The sequence below is a fragment of the Neodiprion pinetum genome, chromosome 1 (genome assembly GCF_021155775.2).
Source record: "Neodiprion pinetum isolate iyNeoPine1 chromosome 1, iyNeoPine1.2, whole genome shotgun sequence".
NCBI classification, from domain to species: domain Eukaryota; kingdom Metazoa; phylum Arthropoda; class Insecta; order Hymenoptera; family Diprionidae; genus Neodiprion; species Neodiprion pinetum.
Window position 1 is genome coordinate 20,145,944 of NC_060232.1, and position 21,564 is coordinate 20,167,507.

Sequence of the window (21,564 nt, forward strand, 5' to 3'; positions counted from 1 at the left end):
CTTCTACAAAGCAAACAGGAATGGTTAACGTGAAGAGGGGGTAACTGGATAGTTCATGCCACAATAAAACGTAGTTGACGATCAGACTGATGGTAGGTGTCATAACTGCCATGCCACAGTAGTGAAGATTATAAAAAAATCACATCACCTTATACTACGTACATTGAATAACCTGTTAACAAAATTATCACCTCTGAATCATCATGTATCATTCAATGATTTGAAAATCAATTTTTAATATCCGGCTTATTTAAAAAGGAAGAACAGGCTTAATTATCATTCAATACCGGTCTCTTCAATACAGAAACAGTAACCAACTTTTAAAAAAAAATGCCACCTTATCAAAATGTATTTTTTCAATTTCACCTTTATTTGAGTACGCATTTACGGATTATTCTAACAGTGTTTCTCTCTAACTCCAATCCAAAAATTTTTAGAAGCCATATACTCGTTTACGCGCGTTAGTGGGCTATCCAAGAGACACCAAAAGAGTTGAGTTCAGATTATTCGAATTGAGTTTAGTTTCGGAGACGGAAATTGATCGAATTTTATTTTCTGGCGATTTTCGTGATTTCGGAATCTTCTAAGAATGGCCTGATTGTGAAAGAGTATTAGGTATGTCAGAAGAAAATTGACGATTAGCTTTGATGCTAACTTTACCAGTGTCCAAAGTCCCACAATGTGCCAATTTTGTTCAATATTTAATGTGCCGCTATTATGTATTATCTTATAAATTTGAATCTTTATAGTGGAATTGAAGTAACTCGTTTCGATAGTTGTTTTAGTTTTTTTAAATTAAAGTACTCATGCCAAAATAATCTTAGATAAGTTTGCAATGTTGGAGTCAAATTCATTCACAACTCTTATCGAAAGAAGTCATGATAAAAGAAAGTGAAGTTGCAATAGTTATTAATGATGTTCCATACAGACAAGCTATGCGAATTTTAATACATAAATTACTGACAGCAACTTGTCCAGATATAGTTTATGCAGTAAGTATAGCTGCTGAACATTTAACACTTAAACATTCAGATTAGATTGCATTAAAGAAAATTTTCAGATACATCAAAGGAACTATTTACTTATTATACTGGATTATTTTGAATACGCGAACCATAAGACATTTAAGGGGGTATTACAGTCTAGAGGCCTAAATTTTGGGCGTTTATCGGGACTGATAAAGAAAGAAGAAGGAAATAATTTTACCATCCATTTTTTAAAGTCTTCTCTTTCATGTTACAAGAATGTTAACAAAAGCATTTTGTGTAAAAAAAAATAAAAATTTAAAAAGATTTGGGCCTCTAAATATCACCGTGAATAAGAACGGGTTGACGCGGTTGATCTGAGTCTAGTGCTCCCATCCATCCGAATCGAAGACAAAACCAGTTTTCCTGATCGATAAGAATGTCATTATGGCCGGATCCAAAGAAAAACACAATTTTAATAGAAAAATGGCGATTCTCTGAAGGAAAAGTTAATTTTTCGACCTACTCTTTTTTTCAAATTTTTTATTCTCTCAATTCAGCAATAATAATAATTTCGCAATACCTGAAGTTTGGGCTATAGAGGGATATATAATATGAATGTAAAAATATCAAAAGACAATAAAAATTTGCATACATTGTAAAAAAATGTGTAGAATTAAAGTTGTGTAAAATTAAGATAAAAAATTTGAACTATAAATATACGATTATTTACGTGTATAAAAACTTGTTTTTGTATAAATCACAATTATGAAGAATGTTGTAAAATAGTCGATACAGTAACATTGAATAAATGTTGATCAGAAATAATTTATTTCAAAAATAATTATTCAAAAAAAAACCAAGTTTTTTCTGCGAGTTTCCGAGTGAGTTTCAAGTATCACAATCTAAACAGTTCTGAAGCTGGTATGTAATTTTCTTAATATTTTGAAATTCGCGAGATTGTTTTCCTAAAAATGAAGAAGCCAATCAGTACGGGGTACGCGTTTGAGCCACACTGTTCCTAGACCCACTGTAATGTCGGCCGACGGTAGAGCCATCCTACCGATTTACGAGTCGCGAAAAGCTTTGCTTCAAGCTGCCCGTAAGTCCTACGTTTCTATAATATATGACTCTATCTTCGTTAGTTTAGCATACCTACAACTCAGGCTCAATCATAGGCGCTCATTCACCATCCATTCACATTTATGTAATCTGTAATTCTGGTGTTCGTTTATTTCACCAGAGTCGATTGCACAGGCGCTAGGCAGTCCGTTGTGTAACAGTCGAATAAGCCCGCCTAAATCACAATAAGATTTTAATGCAGATGTAAAGGCTTGACCGTCGTAGCCTATAAACCTCGTCCTCGCCGTTTCTCGCTCTCACTCCCTCGACGGCGACCAAACGATTAACATGGGCCAACACATAAATATACTTATCAAAATGGGGTGAGCTTGTAAAAGAAAAACTAATTGTGTATTCGCAAATTCACTAAATTTTAAAGTTGAACATTCACTTAAATTACACATAAAGAGGAAAAAAAGGAAAAATATGTATCTTTAAAGGAACATACGGAAATACAACACAGCACAGTCGAATAAATTAACGGACGAAACTGGACAAAAAATGAGGATAAAATCAGACGTGGATTGCTGTTGATAAGTTTAACATACATCTATTTATATTCCTTTTCCTCACATTCTATCATTTTTATAAAAATAACGACAATTTGATTATATACACCAAATTATTTATTCTTTTAATTTATTTATTCTATTGTGATGGAAAACGGGCATTCCGTTACAGTTGATTTGAACATTTGCTGAAACATCTTTTTTTTACAGATTGGTTTGAAAGACGGGTCTGGCCCTGAAATACTTATAATTCCCTTTCTCAGGACTCTTGTTGCCATTTTGGTGGTTATTCCTTGAGAGTTTCCGGAATTCACTGATGCACTGTTCTCTACACCTGGGTTTCCAATTTCTACTCTTTATATTCGTGGGTTGACGGTTGAATTTTCAGTTTAGCGGAGCTGCCAGACGAAGCAAAAATAAAACCGGCGGATGTTTTCCCCACTCACTTTTCCTCTGTCATCCTGCCAGACTGCCATTAGCCGTCTTTTCTGCTACCTCCCATCATGTTATTGTGGTCCTTATAGTGTGAAAGGAGAAAATCAAGTAGCTGATATTATGACATGACATCTTTATTTCGTGTAATTTTTCAAAAGTTATATGATATGATAGAAATAATATCATCAGAGAATTGTTACTGCAAACTTAAGATTGCTTCAAGATAATTTTATTGTTAATTATAAATTGATATTTTGAAAATAGAGCTAGTTGCTTTCAGAGGAAATATCGAAACATCGTGACGGCTAGAAACAACTGAATTATTTATAAGCTAAAGACTTTTGTTTAAATAATAAGTTAGCAGTTGTTTGAATGGTTTTCTTTAAATACTCCTTTAATATGTTGAAGAAATAATATTTTATTGATATAACTGATAGGTGTTTTTCATTTATTTGTTGGAACTGATTTAATTTCAATTGTTACGACCAGTTTGAGAGGAGGTTGACCCAAATTTGCAACCCTCAAAATTTCAATACCAAAACGTTGATCGTGTTATTTTCTTTTCTCACCTTTATCGAAAAAACTTTATACAACGAAGTGAAAAAAGATTTGGGGATACGAGGAAGACAAGCGGGAAAAATGGGGTTATCTGTAGGTGAAAACTCCGTTGCCACGATTACATGTCGCGCACTTCCATCATTGCTTTTTCGATATGCGGTTGACATGACGTTTTAGGCTTTGAACTAGATACGGTTCAAACATATTTGCCAGAAGAATACACGGCTAAATCCATCTCAAACCATGCAGACGAGCAGAGGTTAAGTTCCAGAATTGCTCGTAATTTTGGCCAAGGAAAAACATACTTCAGTTACGACCAATTCTAGAATATGACCTCTTCTGGCCTGCATAATTTGAGATGGATCAAAATCAAATCAAAAACATGCGTTTAAACGAATCAAATATGTAGTTTGTAACGTCCCGAATTAGCGCCAACCGGACGTGGTGGGACGTGGGTCTTCTTCTGTCTTCTCGTACAAGTTTAATTTGTGATTATTTAACTGAGAAACATCTCGTCGTTTGAGTCTTTTAATTTTACAGATTCAATTTTTGTTAAAGATTTTCCATTAACAGTTTAAATAAAAGCATTATCCTAGCACTTTTTCAGGAATTAAGTAGGAACAAATGAATGCCAGTAAGAAAATTTCTTTTCGCAAAATGTTTATTAATAGGTTTGAATAGTATAAAACACATTTTTTAATCACATAAATTTGATAATGTTGACGGGATGTGGAGTCAATGGTTAGCTAATTTTTTTTACATATGCTCGTTTTGCAGCGATATTTCGAGTTCTATTGGACCGATTTCAGTCAAGTTTTACTGAAATGCTCCTAGGACTTGTAGTTGCCCAAAAGGGCAATGCTCGGAGAAAAAATAAGATCACTAAAATTCGACCATTTTCGGTAAAACATCGATTTTCCATTAGAATTTGAAACTTTGTTAATTAATAATTAAGAAACTTAAGTTTTTCTGCCAACTTCCGAGTTTGGCCCAAAAATTACGCAAGCAATGAAGATGTTGAAATTTCAAGTCAATCGAAAACTCCGGTTTCGAGAAATCGTGCAAAAGTAACCAAAAAATTAAATAGGAAAAAAACGCTCTCAAAGTTTTGAATGCCTTTTCGCAACGATTATCAGTGTTTATGACGATCAAAAGTTGCCTGCGCTATAATACGAAGTTTCTAGTGCAGCATCTTCCTCGATCCTCTGTTGCTCTATAATTTTTTGTCTAATTTGGGCTTTTTTAATTTGTTTTGATTGGTTTTCAATATTGATGTCTGCGCCACGCACGCGGCAAACGTTTTCAACCCTGCAAACTGTGACTACTCGTTCGCCAATTTCGATGTCGAACTTTTAAATATGGAGGGTAAAAACTGAGGGCTAAGAATAGTAATACAGGAAACATAGGAAAGGAATTTATCGCAATTAATCGTGATGATTTTCTTGCATCGTCCACAATTTTCTTTTCCGCCTCGTTTCGGCGTCGCTCGATTATTTCATCCGTGTGCCGTTCATCCTCTTGACTCTCAGCCCACTCTATATGTTACTGGTCCTGTAATTATTATGTTACTTTCGCTCCTTTCACAGATCTTTGTATCAGCTATATTTTTTTTTTTATCTCTTCCCTTTTTTATTTGAAATTTGCCGGTCTAATTTTGTATTAACTTTATCTGCGATGTTTGGTCGGAGAAACTGCCGCGCGGTCCCACTTTTTTGGAGTGTTAAGAAAAGATAGACCCCATTCGAACTCGATTTTCAAATTTTTACCGTGTCTTCAGAATTGAAGTAGGAATAGGATATTTTTTTCAAAATTTGGAGTTGATGAGTTGATGATGAAAATAGTAAATGAAATTTATAAGCAAAATAATAATTATTTAATCATATCAAACGCAAATTTGCAATATGCAACTGCATAGAATGACTTAAAATCTTGAAAATCGATCTGTTGCATTTTTTCGTACGTCTAATGGATTCGAAAATACAGTAGTTTGAATGTTCGCATGCTCAACGTTTTTTGTGATTTCCTGCAATTTTCAACCTTGCATATTTTCTTAAAAAAAAAATAGCAAATTTTTTTCGCGAAACACGTTCCATTATTTCATTAGTAGAATTTGTCTGTAAAATTTTAAAAAACTTGAAGTCATTGATTAAAATTTAGTGTACGGTTTGACATGGAACGAGTGACGGTTATAGTGGAACGTTGGAAGAAGGTATGTAAATTTTGCTAGATTTTTCATAATAGATTAACTTGGTGAAAAAAGCGCCGGACAAAAGAAACCCAGGTTTCCAGGATAAGGGTAGCGAACAAACCTTTCAGGGTTAAGGGTTAATTTCATGGGTTTCACCACCCTATACCCCCACATTATACAGTGTTTTGTTGAATTACTAGATCATTTTTCCGGATGTCATAGGCTGTGTATTCATCTATAATTTTTTTTTTGCATAACCATCCAATTTTAACGTAGCATATAATCGATGCGAGTTCTTCAATCTTCCTCGACTATTGGCTTACCACTTTCAATGTACAGACATAAAATTTTAATCAATTAATTAATTTACACACGATTATTCTTTTTATAAATTTTTTAGTTTTGCTGGATTCACCAACATAGTTGATATTATAACGAAACGCATTTAGAAAATGTGAATATCGTTGCAATCTTCTAGTGGCCATTATTGGGATATCGTTGTTGAGCGTGAAAATTTGCAGTAGTAATTCATGATGTTTTCAGAATGAATTTTTGGTCGTACAAATAGTCGTAGAATTTCATGATTCCGAAGATAATAGCTTTTGTTTCCTTATCAATTATTGCATGCACTTACGCCCTTTTATTTAATGCCTTTACCGCGTACGCAATGGGTTTCTTGCCTTTTGGCGTTTCATGTGCTAGTACAGCTGAGATTCGGTAATTCGACGCGTCACTGGTTAAAACTATTTTCCTATTGGGGTCATAATTAATTAATAATTGGTTCGACCTAAATTCTTTCTTTGCTTGCTCAAATGGTCTCTTGCACTTTTCATTCCACTCAAATGTATTTTTTCCAAGACAATCGTACAACGGTTTTCATTTCTCAGATCTTGCATGGATGCTACCGACTCTCATTGCTACCCGTCATCATCCTTCGGAAGGGCTCTTCGTCTTCGTGTAAGGTTTTTACTAGTTGCTTTGGGATGCAAACCGTAAACGCGTCCTCCAGATTCATCACTATTTTGGCTTCAAATTTCGTCTTGACTCGACGTATTCTACTCCCTCGATTATCTAGATATGCTTCGAGATCGACCAGCTTCTTCAAAGGTTGAAATGTCTCTAACTGTGCAAGTTCATTCAGTTTAGAGAAATCCATGATTCTAATGGTCAATACGTATATTAAAAAATTCTGAAAGAATGTAAATTCGAAAAATTGGTGATTTCGAAAAATTAACGACGGAGCTAGGAATCGAACCTGGCGTCTAGAGATGCTTAACCGGAGCCTTACTCCACTAGACCACCTATCCACCCTGACTCTGTTGTCGTTAATTTCTCTCATCACCAGTGAGTTCGAATTTGTTTTCCTGTGCCCGGTTTATGTGTGAATAAGAAGTTTCTTCTCTTCAAGCACTGTGTATATGGAGGACTATAATGTGTAGATGTTGTATTTACCCTTTTGAAGCAAGGATTCGCACAACATCTACACATTATAGTCCTCCATATACACAGTGCTTGAAGAGAAGAAACTTCTTATTCATTAAAAAATTCTCGTGTGAGACGATTCCTTCAAACTCACCACATGAATTTGAAAATTTAAAATTTGGTGAGGGGTATGAATGTCACGTGGTTAATATCACATCAGAGATAACAAACAGTTTTTAGAACTAATCATGAGGTGAAGAGTGTCACGTGATTCATGTCATGATGGTAAGAAACATGTGAGGCGGTTGATATCACGCCGACATCCGGGATGGTGAAAACAATTCTCGGAACTATTAATTATGTAATGTAGTTGGTGGTTGGTATCATGTCCGAAGCTGCCCAAGGTTAACTAGAACATTCCTGAGATTGGCAGGTTGATCGCACGGGGAAAAGAAGGGCTTGCGTCTCCGCTATAGTTCGACCATCAGTAAGAGGGATGACAGCGAGATTGTTAGTAAAGCAGAGTGATTTTGACCTTCATTTGATGAAATTGCTGGTAAAACAGCGCAGTCTTGCCCTTTGGTAGATCAAATTGTTGGTGAAGCAGCGTGATTTTGACCTTCGGCTCAGTACAGCAGGGGTCGATCGCTGTGACGGAATAGCGTACCTAGGGCGGAGCAAGAAGGGCACCCACCCTGGGCGCCATTCAAAGAGCTGTGCATCATTCACAAATTGTTGAACTTAAAAATCGAAATATACCAACAGTATAATTCATATTTATGTATACTTTGTTAATCTAACTTTATGCTCATGAATTCGTACATTTAAGCAACGGCTAGTTTGTCCAATATACGGCTTGTTGCAATCCTTGCAACAGATTTTGTATACTAATTGTAAGTTTGATCGTTTTTCAAATGGTAGTCTATCTTTCCCTGTATCAAATAACAAGCATAAGTCATTGGCATTTTTACCCACAAATTGTACGTTGTATTTTTTAAACGTTCTGTTTAGCGATTCAAACAAATCATTAGGGTATGAAATAAAAATAAAGGTCAAGTCGTCTTTATTTGTTGGGATCAAGGAGTTATTGTTATCTTGTTCTCGGATTTTTTTGTACCTTTGATTCATGATTCTATATAACAGGCCCGGCGGGTAATCATTCTTAATTAAAACATCTCTGATTATTTTGAGATTTCTTTCGTGATAACAACTGTTGGCTGATTTTATCCCCCTATCAAATAAGTTACTTATTGTACCAATTTTATAGGATCTAGGATGATGTGAATGAAGGTTCAAATATGGTTCAGACCACGTGGTTTTTTGGAACCAATCAGTTTCGATAATATATGAGTTATTGATGATTGTTACATCCAAGAAGTTAATTTTGTTATTAAGTTCAATTTCTATGGTGAATTGCAATCTTGGTGAAAGCTATTGAAATTTTTTAATAGTTGTGGGATGTTAGGAATGGCTGTTAATATGTCATCCACATATCTAAAATAAAAAGGTAACAAAAAAGGCAGTTTTTTCTGCAATGGTCTTCAAGGTCATCCATAATCATGTCTGGTACATTGGAGATAAGGGAGAGCCCATTGGTAATCCAAATATTTGGGAAAATATCTAATCATCGAATTTGAATATAGAAGCATCAAAGCAGATGTTTGAAGCTACTAAAAATTGTTCGAGTGGTACGGGGATGTTCGGTGATAGTTCACGTCAACGATTTTTTATCGAATCTATAGCCACGTTCAACAGTATATTAGTGTAGAGTGATACTACAACTAAGGAAACTAAAATGTAATCCGGTGGCAATTTGAACCCATTGATGGAGTTGACTAGATTGGAACTGTCTTTTACGTATGAAGCTGATCTTGTCAAACCCAATTTTATTCATGAATTTAAGATTTTGGCTAATTTATAAGTTGGACTATCTAAAAATGACACAATACTCTCACAGGGACATCAATTTTATGAATCTTGGATAAGCCACAAGTTCTAAGTGGCACACTATTATTAGTGTAGATGCTACGTTTGAATTGTCTGGTAATGAAGTTTTTTTGGTGCCAACCATTAATTAGTGTATTAACACGTTGTTGTATGGTGTAAGTAAGATCATGTTTGACAATTTTATACGTGTTTTGCTCTGATAGTTGCTGTGACATTTTCATTCGATAGTCATTGAGAGTAATACAAACGGTTGCATTACCTTCGTCAGCTTTTAAGAACAACAACCCAGGGTGAGAAGCCCGGAAGTCTTTAATAGTGTTGAGTGCTCTTGTGTTGAATTCACCTGTTATTCGGGGATTGTGTTTAAAGTTGTTAATTTTATTAGAAAAATCAATTCTAGCTCGATTGCGTGACTAGAGAGGAATTTTATGAGCGCAAGATTCAAAATCAGCTATGAGATTGGATGTAGGTATTGCCTTGTTTTTTATGGAAATTCCATGTTTTGGTCCCAAACTTACAGTTTCAATAACTTTTGGGGGTATAGTGACGTTCGTTAAGTTAACAAACCATTTTGATTTGTTAGATATTTTTGTCTGTGATGCAGGAGGCCAACAAAATGTGTATGTTTGAATTTTCAAAGAGCATAGGCATTAAATTCCGACCGTTCTTTGAAGAATTAACGTTCCGACCTAATAACAAATGCTTCCCAAACCTTTCCGAGTTACTACCTCAATTATTCGAGATTCCAACCTTAAAAATTCGTATCAACTACATCACCGCCAGAAATAGTTTGACAGCTGAAAGTCGAGATGGTCAGTCCTCACGAACAGCCGATAAAACTCGCGCATGTGCAGTTGCTTTTCAAGTTTCAAGAGATTGTCCCGATATAATTCTTTTCTATAACTATAGGCTTAGCTTTTATATTTTAACGATATCTTTGTTGAAATTGTTTTCTTTTCCCTAGCAAATGGCATTTCTTTCTTGAAGTTTGGTTACTTTTTGTTACTTGTATTAGCTAATTTTTCTATTTTTTATAAGACTTTCTTGAAAATTTAAAATTATGCGTAACCACTATTAACCTATTTCATAAGGCAAGAATAACAGAGTGCAATTTAATTTATTTATAAATATATTAAAACACGAGCCGTTATTTGGTTTAAAATTTATTCATTCATCCATTCCACAATTCATTCATTCCATGTATATGTTGTTTAAAATAGTGTGTATTGTTAAAATTAGTGTATATTGTTAAAATTATAAATAATTGTAAATAACTGTCTTTGGTCGAGGCACTATATTCTTGGATATCACTTTTGCTGTTTCTTCGTTTTACGTCGTTTCTCTTTAAATTTGGCTTGACTTTTGGAGTGTATAATAATTAATTTGAAATGTTCGTCCTCGTGGTTTGAATTTACTTTTCTATTATTAGTTCGTCGATTTTCGATCTGTTGAGCCTCAATTTCAGAGAGGGGAACCTCCACACCTCCTTCCTCTTAGAGAGACGTAGACCAAGCAACTTCTTTTTCTTAAATTTGTGACCAGGTGCCCCACTCCCTGGGTCTAACCTCGTCCGCTCGTGGCGTGTTCATTGCACGGTTATATTTGAATCATTACATTGTATTGGAATTCGTAGTAGTACCTTCTGATCAAATTATTTCGCTAGGCTCTGGTTGAGCGATCATTTTAAGATTATTCGAGCTGTTTCTGTTGATTTATCGAATACTATAATCTTATTGATCACCCAAATTTTGATTGATTTCAGAAGACTGTTAATCGATAATAAGTTCAATGATCGTACAGAATCAACGACTGCAATACAAATGTCCCCGTCACAACACGACTTGACAAAATTATCTCTAGAATGAGAAACAAACATTCAAAATTTATTATTGAATAGGCAATACTGCTACTGATACTTCGTGAATCGTTAGTATATTCCAAGTGAAATCCGTAAATAAATCCATTAACACGTTTTCTAAATCAGGCATGCCAATTTCGATATTATCGTCGATTCGATGACAAAATGTTATATCTCCAAACTTGAAATCATGACTCGTCATAACGTTTCTGGCTTGCAGCTTATTATTAGATGCAGCGAAATAGTCTTGATTCATTGTATCAGGATAAGCTTCATCTCACGCAATTCTACTGGTAATGTACAATTTTCCACCAATTTTAAGAGGATCCCCAACCTTCATTTCTACCTATATGAAGCAACAATGTCCCAGAGCTGAAACTTTTTCAATATCGGGAATTTGTTGCATCAAATTTAACTATCAAAAATAAAAAATGAACCAAATGTGGTAAGGTCTGTTTAATTTTTTTTCATCCAAACAAATGAGGTATCGCAAAATTCATATGACTAATTTTTCGAAATCGAATTTGCAGCACGTACAAATTTTTTCAAATATTGGAAATAGTTTGTGGTATTTTTGATATATTAATCGGATTTTTTTTTCTCGTGGCATTGTTCTACGCTAGAAATATTTACTGGCTGCCTACTCATGTTGCCCGTAACACTTATTATATATTGTTGCATAAACCCTATCATTACAGTCGAACATTATCATAGATCTTATGCAGATGACATTTTGAATATTGCACACATATGAAGCATGAATTTCAGGAAAAAAAGCCGCATTGAAATTGATGATACACTTTTTATAATATCTAATTTATATGTATGAGTATTCTGAAGCCGCTGATTGAGTTGTGAGTAGTAGGGATATGCCGGTTCTGGACCACAGAATGATCCCAAAACGGCATTGTATCCTGAATCCTACCTTACCGACAGTCAGTATGTTACCATAGAATGGTTCAGAACCCGCATTGTATCCGACTGTTAAACTCTTGACCCTCCTTTCACGCAATCTTATAGTCGGGTAAGCCTTTACCTGGTTTTTCGTTGTCCGATTTTTCCCCATCATATACCCCACGTTGGTTGGGGTGTGCAGGTCTGTGATTTTTGCTTGGTCAGATGAGCAGCCATTTTGATTTTTCCCCCGTCAAACGGTGTTCACTACCTGCTTTTTCGTTGACCGATTTTTTCCCCATCACATGCCCCACGTTGGTGGGGGTGTACAGGTTTTTGATTTTTTAGAGGGGCTCTCGCACCCATTTTGATTTTTCCCCCGTCAAACGCTGCTCACTACCTGCTTTTTCGTTGACCGATTTTTTCCCATCACATGCCCCACGTTGGTTGGGGTCTGCAGGTTTTTGATTTTTGCCTAGTCAGATGAGCAGCCATATTGATCAATTTTGCAACCTCACCGCACTCACAATCCTTGGATGGGTAAACACACCGGCTTGCACCCCGCTGCATGCACATTTTTACACGGAAACAGTGAATCGTCTGAGAATTACAATGAAATATTCAATTATACAAAATATCTCCACATTCTCTTCCCTTATGCATACAGGTGTAACGCATTATCAATAATAATAATAATAACAACAATAAAAATGATGATAATAATAATAACAGTAACAATAATAATCTACAATTTATCCATACGATTAATGTTCATTTTATTTTTTGGAAAACTTTTTTTCATTTTCGGAAAACTTTTTTCATTTTCTGAAAACTTTTTTTCGTTTTCTGAAAACTTTTTTTACGTGTTAATCAAATGGGAAAAAAGTTTTCTGAAAACTTTTTTTCATTTTCCTAAAAATTTTCTCGTGGTAAACGAATAAATATGAATAATTACTCGATATAATAATAATAATAATAATAATAACAACGACATCAACAACAACGACAACGACGACAACGAAGACAACGACGACAATGACAATGACAATGACAATTACAACAACGACAACGACAACAACAACAATAATAACAGCAATAATCAAATATCACGTACCAAAAAAATCTGTGATTCCAAACTGCACAAAGAAACGATCCCCAGAAAAATGCCATTAAAAATTTCTCAGAAGAATCCCCAAACAAAAGGATCAAAACACAACATCGAAACAAATTTTACCAGCATTATGTAACCAGGATAAACGTCGCTATATTCAGAAAAGAAAATTCACAGCTAAACCTGAAAATAATCTATAACTAACTTACAAACTATTTGGAGGGGAAATGAGTTTTAATACATAGACACCATCAAATATGATATATAACGTGTTGACATATAACCCTTTGTTTTATTTTATTCACATTTAAAAAAGAGTCGTTGTGGATGGTTTAGTAATTGGGGCTGTAAGCCGCCCAGAGCCTCTCCCGCGCTTGCCGCGCCGGGTGAGCCCAATCCACAAAGGGGCAGTGGTGCCCCCACCGCCCCTCGATCAACCATCTGATCCCGAAAAAATCAATGCAATCGTCACCGTGCCATTGGCAGTCGTCAACTAGTCCTCGAAAATATGCAATTTCGATTCGAATTTCCGCCCTATCTTGGCGTCGTTTCTTAAATTCGTTAATTTCAAGTTACCCTAGAGTCCTCAACAGGTACTGTAAACAAGGATAAACAACCAAATTCAAATTAAAATGCTACACAAAACACTTCAAATAAAAAAGAGCGAAAACCTTGATTCGAGAACACTATCACGAACAATGAACAATAGACTGGGCCAAAAAAATTGACTATTTTTTTTTTGAAAAATATATTGAGAATATCATTCAGTATGGCAAAAAAAAAATTTCATGAAATTTTAAGCCCTTAATATTAACTTTAAGAGGTCCATCATCGCTATTTTTGGTTTTTAGTAATAATTTGATGTTTTACGTCAGAACTGTCGAAATATTGAAGTGAAAAAATTTATGTTCACTTATCCCTTTATAAAATTAAATTCCCTACAAAAAAGGTCTGATTATAGATTTTTGTCACACAAGCCGTTTCCGAGTAATTAAGCTTAATAAATTGATATAATTTCTCGATTAATTCTCGATTAATTCTCGATTAATTCTCGATTAATTCTCGAGAAATTATATCAATTTATTAAGCTTAATTACTCGGAAACGGCTTGTCTGACAAAAATCTAATCAGACCTTTTTTGTAGGGAATTTAATTTTATAAAGGGATAAGTGAACATAAATTTTTTCACTTCAATATTTCGACAGTTCTAACGTAAAACATCAAATTATTACTAAAAATCAAAAATAGCGATGATAGACCTCTGAAAGTTAATATTAAGGGCTTAAAGTTAATATTAAGGGCTTAAAATTTCATGAATTTTTTTTTTTGCCATACTGAATGATATTCTTAATATATTTTTCAAAAAAAAAAAATAGTCAATTTTTTTGGCCCAGTCTAATGAACAATAAATCAAAATGAAGAATTCTCAAAACTTGCAAACTTTTTCTTTGCACATATGAACATAAATAATTAAGCGACTCAAAAACTCTTAAACATGTTAAGATAAAAAACATCTGTAGTGAGCAAGATAATGAAACTCGGTACTCACAGAAATCTTCTCTGGTTCGTCACTGCAGCCATCCACCAAGTCAACGTTAACGCCGAGAGGATACATCACAATCATCGACATATTATCCAAGTATGCGGGGGCGGTGGCGATAAAGTCCAAGAGTGGGAAAGATGTGACTGCACAGGTATCAATTTTCCTGCTACTCTGCGTGATGTGAAAAAGTTTGAAAAATGGAAACAAGTTTTCAGAAGATGTGGGTTTAAATAGGATGCTTAACATCCTAAAGACTCAACCCCTTCACATCAGCATCAACCAATGATGTTTGAGGTAGAGGAAACTGACCAATTACTACAAGGATCTTTTTTCTTCTCTGCCGCTCAAACAATAACCCCACTCACGATGTGACTGAAAATGAGGTTCGGGTAAGAAATCAGAAAAAGACTGAAATATATAAATCTCCAGAAACTCGTATAACCCATTAATTTTGTATATGAACAGCCTTATCGGAATGTAAAAGCAGAATTCATAGAATATATTTCACAAATAAGTAATGATGTTATATATCATCAACCTAACTCATGAAACTAACCCATAGAATAACCGTTCGAACAATTCATAAAATTCAGGAGCTATTAGTGGATAATCTTGAGTATATCCCCTCATTATTTTAAACCTTATAAGATTCATACCATAATCATCATCATCATCACTTGAACCATGGATACTTCCCATCGAATAATATCTGGAGCAATTGCGGGGTATTAGATTCGAGGAGGTACTGTACCAAGCACTATTAGTGTTAAACATTGTAGATAAAAATATATTCCACTCAATTGATTCCCTGATATTACCAAGATGAGAGTTCCCGGTAACATGAAAAGACTTCCGTTTCCTCCATAGACGGTGAAGCTCTTGGTGACATTCGTTCATTTTCCTTGTTCTGACGTCTGCTGATTATCATTTTGTTACACGTACTACTTCTCATGCCATATAGGTAATGTAACCTGGCTTATTCATGATTGAAAATGCAATTTCACTAGATTCTAGTGGAGCTACTGAGAGTGCGATATGCAGCATATCATTTTCCAATCCGCATTGTTGTAGTACGATGACATTATGTAAAGCGATAATTTTGATTTCTGACATGTCTTTCAAGACAGATTAATTTGGAATTAACGTATGTAAAAATATTCATATTCCTGGCCGTTATAAACATTAAAACGATTCACAATTCCATCAGTTTTTCACAATTAGTCCGCCCTATTGGATACGCAATTTTGAATAAAATCCCTAGCATCAACTTTTCCCCGTAAATTACACTGCTGCCCATAGATAAAGAAAAATATATGTCATTCACGAAAACGCGTTAATGGAACAATAATGCGTTTGAGATTCATCAATTCCTTTTGATTTTTATGGCTAGCAGCATCGATAAACTTTCCTCATATTTGAATGATGCAGATAAACTCACAACGCGTAAATTCTACAATAACCCGACTCAGTTCAGTTTGATGATCCGCAAAGGCGTTTTTCCCCATGAATACGTCGAATGTCCAAGGGCGGCTCGATGCAACTCAGCTACCTGCAAAGAAGCATTGCTACTCACACCTCTGTAATGCAAATATTTCAAACGTCGATTACGAGCATGCTGAAAATGTTTAGGGAGAATTACGTTTAAAGTCAATAGAGGACTATAGAGATTGATAAATGCAAAAACGGTGATCTCACCAGATGCCTCAAGACATATCATTTAGATCCGTTGCACTACTATACAGCACCGGGACTTGCTTTTGACGCGATGCTCAAGCATACTAGAGTAAATTTACAACTTTTAGACGACCTTGAAATGGCGTTATTGACTGAAAGGAGCATTCGAGGCGGCGTAGCACAATGTTCTAATCGACAGGCTCAGGCCAATAACAGGTTTATGGGGGAAAAGATTTCGATCCTAGTAACGTGGAATCGTATCTCATGTATTTTTGACGTAAACAATCTATACGGTTCGTTCGAGTGGAGGCATAATTCTTTCGATATATCAACTCACTCAAACGATTTACCGATCGGTAACATCCTGAACCGAAGGATATCCGAATATCCTATAGAGCTTCACAAGGATCATGAAGATTTTACCTCTTTTGTCTCGAGCATTTCACACCTCGGGGTCTGATGAAGGATGGGAACAATGGAAAAATTATGACCGAATTCATCGGGGATACAAGTAAAACTCGGCACATTTACCACCAAAGTAAGCGAACGTGCCAAAGATGCCGAAAGTGCAACGTTGAACACCACCACGTTTAACGATTATAAGCACCGCATAGGGGGACTTACAAAGAGTTGGTCCATAGCACAATGCCTGAAACGTAGCAAAAAATAAAATAGAAACACCAACTTAACCCCACTGTACTGAAAACAATTTCAGGCATTTTTTACCGACGATCATGGTCATTTGGAGGATTTTTTACCGACAATCATGGTCATTTGGAGGATTTTTTACCGACGATCATGGTCATTTGGGAGATTTTCTTACCGACGAGCGGTCGGCAGAGCAAATTTTATCTTCCGAGAGTGAGGGTAACCTTCAAGGGCTTGCGTCTGCAATGCACGGATAGGCGGATTGGTCGGCTTGGTCGGTAAAGAAGGTGTTTCTACGCAGATCCCGCCTTGTATATCTACTTCTCACTCCACCGCTAACTTCATGCGTATATTATTGCTATTATAATCTTTTTCATACTATTGTTATTATAATGTTTTTCACCTGTTGCTACTTCTTTTTCATTTGTTCAGGACTTTTTTATTAGATAGAGAGATTATTGCAGCAATGCGCTTAGCTGTACATATATTGTATCGATTGTATATCTATTGTATTAGAGTCTTACATATTTTCAAAGCTGTATGGTGTAGCTTAGGTTGCCTTTAATGCAACTCTCAACTGCGTGTTCACGAATGGCATTGTCAAGTGCTATATAATGGTTGGATTCAATGGTGGTAGTCAATTATAGTACCAAAATGATAATATTATAGTTCTGAATAGTGCGAGGATCTCGTAATATGGTTTTACATTCGGAATAATGATTTTTGTTGTTATATACCATCTAGCCACATTTTGGATAGTTGGGCGGTCCTTTCATCGATCTCGTTACAAGATCTCACACTTGGAATTGGGTTAGTTGGTATTAGTGGTATCGAATAGTAATTAGGAATAAAATATACGAGGGTTCCGATCGGATGTTACACCGTCATGAGCGTTCGTCGGTGTCTGGCTGTATTTTAATGTTGTTCGACTGGAGTGAAACGGCCCAACATGTTACAGTACATATGGACAATAATTCAAAGACGGCTAGTTTTTCGGCCGAGTCGATTACGTTGGTAACTCAGATTCTGCTGGCCGGCCGCTACGGGCTGAATCGGCGTTACCCACGTAATCGACTCGGCCGAAAAAATAGCCGTCTCTAAATTCATGTCCACCACTCCGCATTCGCCAGCGAGACTTATGCATTTACCTCTCAACAGTTCTGATCGCTTCTATGCTCCGAAATACAAATGAAAGAAAGTATCGACTGACAGATCTATTGAGAAGTAGGTCCACGAAACCCGAGCTCGCAGCACATCCTCTGAATAGTGGGAGAAGCATTTCGCTCATAAAACTAGAAAAGCGGCATTATTAAAATGCTAGCCAGAAGTGATATTTGACGCAAATTATTCCCAATAAAGCCTGAGCTAAAATAAATATTCTATACTCACTTAACTGCCTCAGAGATTCATTTGTCGACATTTTAGCTAATCAATATCTTTTATTTTCAGACTAAATTGAACTTCGCATCTTTGAAACGCACATGCAGGCCAGAGAAAATAATAAGTATCCATAAACGAAGCAGAAGGAATGTCGACAAGAGCCAGAGTATAAATTTCCATCACGTGATTCGTTCCTCCAACAAACTGCTACCTAATAGTGATTCCAATTGACTCACGCTGATGAGACTTAATTCTATTACCCAGTATGCCTGATGAAATATTCTTCAGTTATACCTATTGTTCTAATATGTTATTGCAGTAAAAAAAATTAGTTAAGTCCCATTTACCGCAGGTGGATAATAAAAAGTGGGAATACATACTGTGACATTTTTACGTCAAGCAAGTCACGTATTTGAACGGCCATTGATGATTTTTCTCCACCAAATATTTCCTACGACTAATCAATGTAAGTCTCTTACAATGAGTCAAGCCAAAGGCCAGGACGCGATACGATTGGCTACCTACCTGAGGTAATCGAATTGCTGTTTTCGTGCGCAGTCACGTCTTACTCGGCTCATATCTTAGGAGGAAAGTTAATTGTCAGTGAGTGATTATTGTAACTATTCGCGAACCTTCGAACAATTACTCTCACATTTCTACGCGACTATAAGGTAGTACTAAAAAATAAGTGCGATACTAAACACGCTTTCTCAAGTTAAATATTTGTTTCTCAAGTACTCCGCCCATATTGAACATTTCTGATTTACCTATATAATAGGCTAAAAATGTATCCAACTTATACCCTGAATGTCGAAGTGAATTATCTACTAGTTAGTGTCTATTAAAATAAAAACAAGGAATCTATGATGAAAAAAACATCCTAATTTATAACACGAAATGACTATAAGGAACACGTTTAGCCCTTCTACAAATATAGATACATTTTTTTAAAGATTTTCCAAAACTATTTGTTGATATTTAGTTTTTTTTTCTTACTTTGCAAATCAAGACAAAATTTTTTGAATGGGTGAATTTTTTGCTTTAAAAATAACTCAGGCATGAGCCGTGAAAGAAACTGCACGTGAAAACAGCATCTGTATTACCTTCGCTAGTTAGCCAACCGAATTACGCAATGGTATTTGGCTTGGCTCACAGACTTGCATACATTGGTAGACTGATATCCGAAGTACAAAATACCTTGTGGAGATAATAATCGGTGATTTTCGGTCAAAAGAGCGTCTTGCCTAACACGAAATGCCACTTCAAAATATATATTATGTATAAAGTTAACGATTAACTTTTTATATTTTATTTATGTAGAATTTATGTAATACAGGCCGGCTTCCATACAAAAATTCATACCAATTAACTAGTCAGAGTTTCAGATTATCGCAATTAATCCTAAATAAATAGCCGAATTCGAAGAATTCTTCACAATCATCTTGACTTCGTCATTTTCCTCACATATAAAATATTCGTGTGATAGATAATCTTTTCAGAAAACAATAAAACAAAATTGTCCTAGTATATCAACATTAAATAGAACTTGTAAATGCAACCAGAGAAGCTACAATGATTATTGCTGTGGAAACTCTGATAGCAGTGAAAAAAAGTTTTCCGAAACTTGAAGTTCTCAAATTAGGAAACATCGAAACAAATCCCCCTCAAAGAAGGTTCTACGAATATTATTTTGTGCCCAAATGTCGAAATACATCATATTCAACACCGCACAACATTTTTGTACTATACTCGAAGAAGGTGAGACCATGTTTACTCGTATACGGTCCGATACATTGCATATTGTACTACAGTTACGGTTAGTCTTAAATCAGTCGAAGCCTCTTAAGAAAAGTAGCATGTTTCGGATTTCTTACGAAAACTAGCACGTTTCGGCCTTCCACGAAAACTAGCGTGTTTCAGTTATGGCTGCGCGAAAACTAGCACGATCCAAGTATTGCGACGAATAGTAGCACGTTTCGGTTATCCCCACCAAAACTATCATATCGCGATTAATGCAATAAGGATTTTCTGAGGATTTGTGCGGTGTACGGTAGTCGAAATGAAAGTCAATTTCCGGATGCAGACGTCCGTTTTTTCGCGTCAAAATAAACTTATAAATAGCCTCGAAATTGTGTTATCGATGAAGATCTTAGAAAAATTAATGTTTGAATTACAGGTTCTTTAAAGATGTTTTAAATTGGTTACAGATTTTTTGTCAATACAAATATCAATTCGTCTTATTATATTTATATCAAGTAGTCCTTACCTCAACTATGCGTAATCTTTCTATAAGAGTGTAACAACTATTGTATCTTATTGGTGATGAATAAATCAGTCTTTTTGGATTTTCATACCGAGCAATCATACACTCTTACTAATCTGTATTAGAACGTGTTAGTTTTTGCAGTGAATATCAAAACGTGCTAGTTTTCGCGGTGAATATCGAAACATGTTAATTTTCGCGGTAAAAATCGAAGTGTCCTAGTTTTCGCGGTGAAACCCACGACGTTGACTGATAATATATAACGGTGAACGTTTCAACTTTAAATTACATTTTGCGGCCTAAATTTAACATCTTTTTGGAATTGTTACGTCCGGCATATTGCCACACGTCTCCCTCATTTTGCCGCTCTCCCACGTATCCTTATCATTTCATTCCTATCCTCCTATTTCCATTCTGGCTCACGCCACTCGCTTTTTGCTGACTCTGCTACTTCTATTCCCCACTATTTTCAACACCTTACGTCTAAGTCTTTCTTTCCAACACTCAACAACTTTACGTATAACTTTACTCATCAATTGTGAACTACACGCTCTGCTCAAAACTACTCCACAAATTATTCAACCAAATATACAGTTCATACCTAAAACACCCAAACATTATTCAACCTTAACCCAGGTTCCGGTGTCTCCGGACGTAAAGTTGAAGGCGAATCCGTGTGTTCCTTACCGCTTGAGACTAAACGACGTCCACGGACGTAACATTGGTGGCCAGCGGTGGTCTTCGCTTTCTGGAACCTAGGCCGCCGTAATCAAATCGTAAGGGACATATTACCAATCACACGTCAAATGGCAGACAACAGTCCAACAAGCAGTTAAGATATTCGAAAGCGATATCAAAACGAACAACATCAGCAACAGCAACAGCACGAAATCTCCCGGAGTAACTACGTGAACACCAAACTAGTGGAATTAAAAAAAAAACAAAAAAAAACTAAGAACATTATCACGTCATCATCGCAGCTTGATGCATACTCAACATATTGTCGCTAGACAACCACGATAAAATAAGAATCAATCAAGCACCAAG

The 21,564-nt window shown here is 35.6% G+C and overlaps 1 protein-coding gene and 2 long non-coding RNA genes across 5 annotated transcripts in view; 1 reads left to right on the top strand and 2 right to left on the bottom strand.

Moving 5' to 3' along the window:
* LOC124218795 (DNA mismatch repair protein MutL) overlaps positions 1-19,761 on the top strand; it is a 79,331-nt gene extending 59,570 nt beyond the window's left edge. For all 3 annotated transcript variants that reach the window (XM_069135773.1, XM_069135774.1, XM_069135771.1), the window contains exon 7: positions 18,324-19,761. In XM_069135773.1, the coding sequence (XP_068991874.1) occupies positions 18,324-18,485 (162 nt within the window). In that variant the 3' untranslated portion in view covers positions 18,486-19,761. The remainder of the gene's footprint in view (positions 1-18,323) is intronic.
* LOC138190922 (uncharacterized) overlaps positions 7,062-21,564 on the bottom strand; it is a 121,651-nt gene continuing 107,148 nt past the window's right edge. Inside the window, exon 2 of the long non-coding RNA XR_011177040.1 lies at positions 7,062-7,178. This is a non-coding gene — a long non-coding RNA (uncharacterized lncRNA). The remainder of the gene's footprint in view (positions 7,179-21,564) is intronic.
* LOC138190925 (uncharacterized) lies at positions 13,473-16,057 on the bottom strand. Its single transcript, XR_011177042.1, has 3 exons — positions 15,991-16,057; positions 14,559-14,723; positions 13,473-13,605 (listed from the first exon to the last, which is right to left on the bottom strand). It is a non-coding gene; the product is annotated as an uncharacterized lncRNA (long non-coding RNA).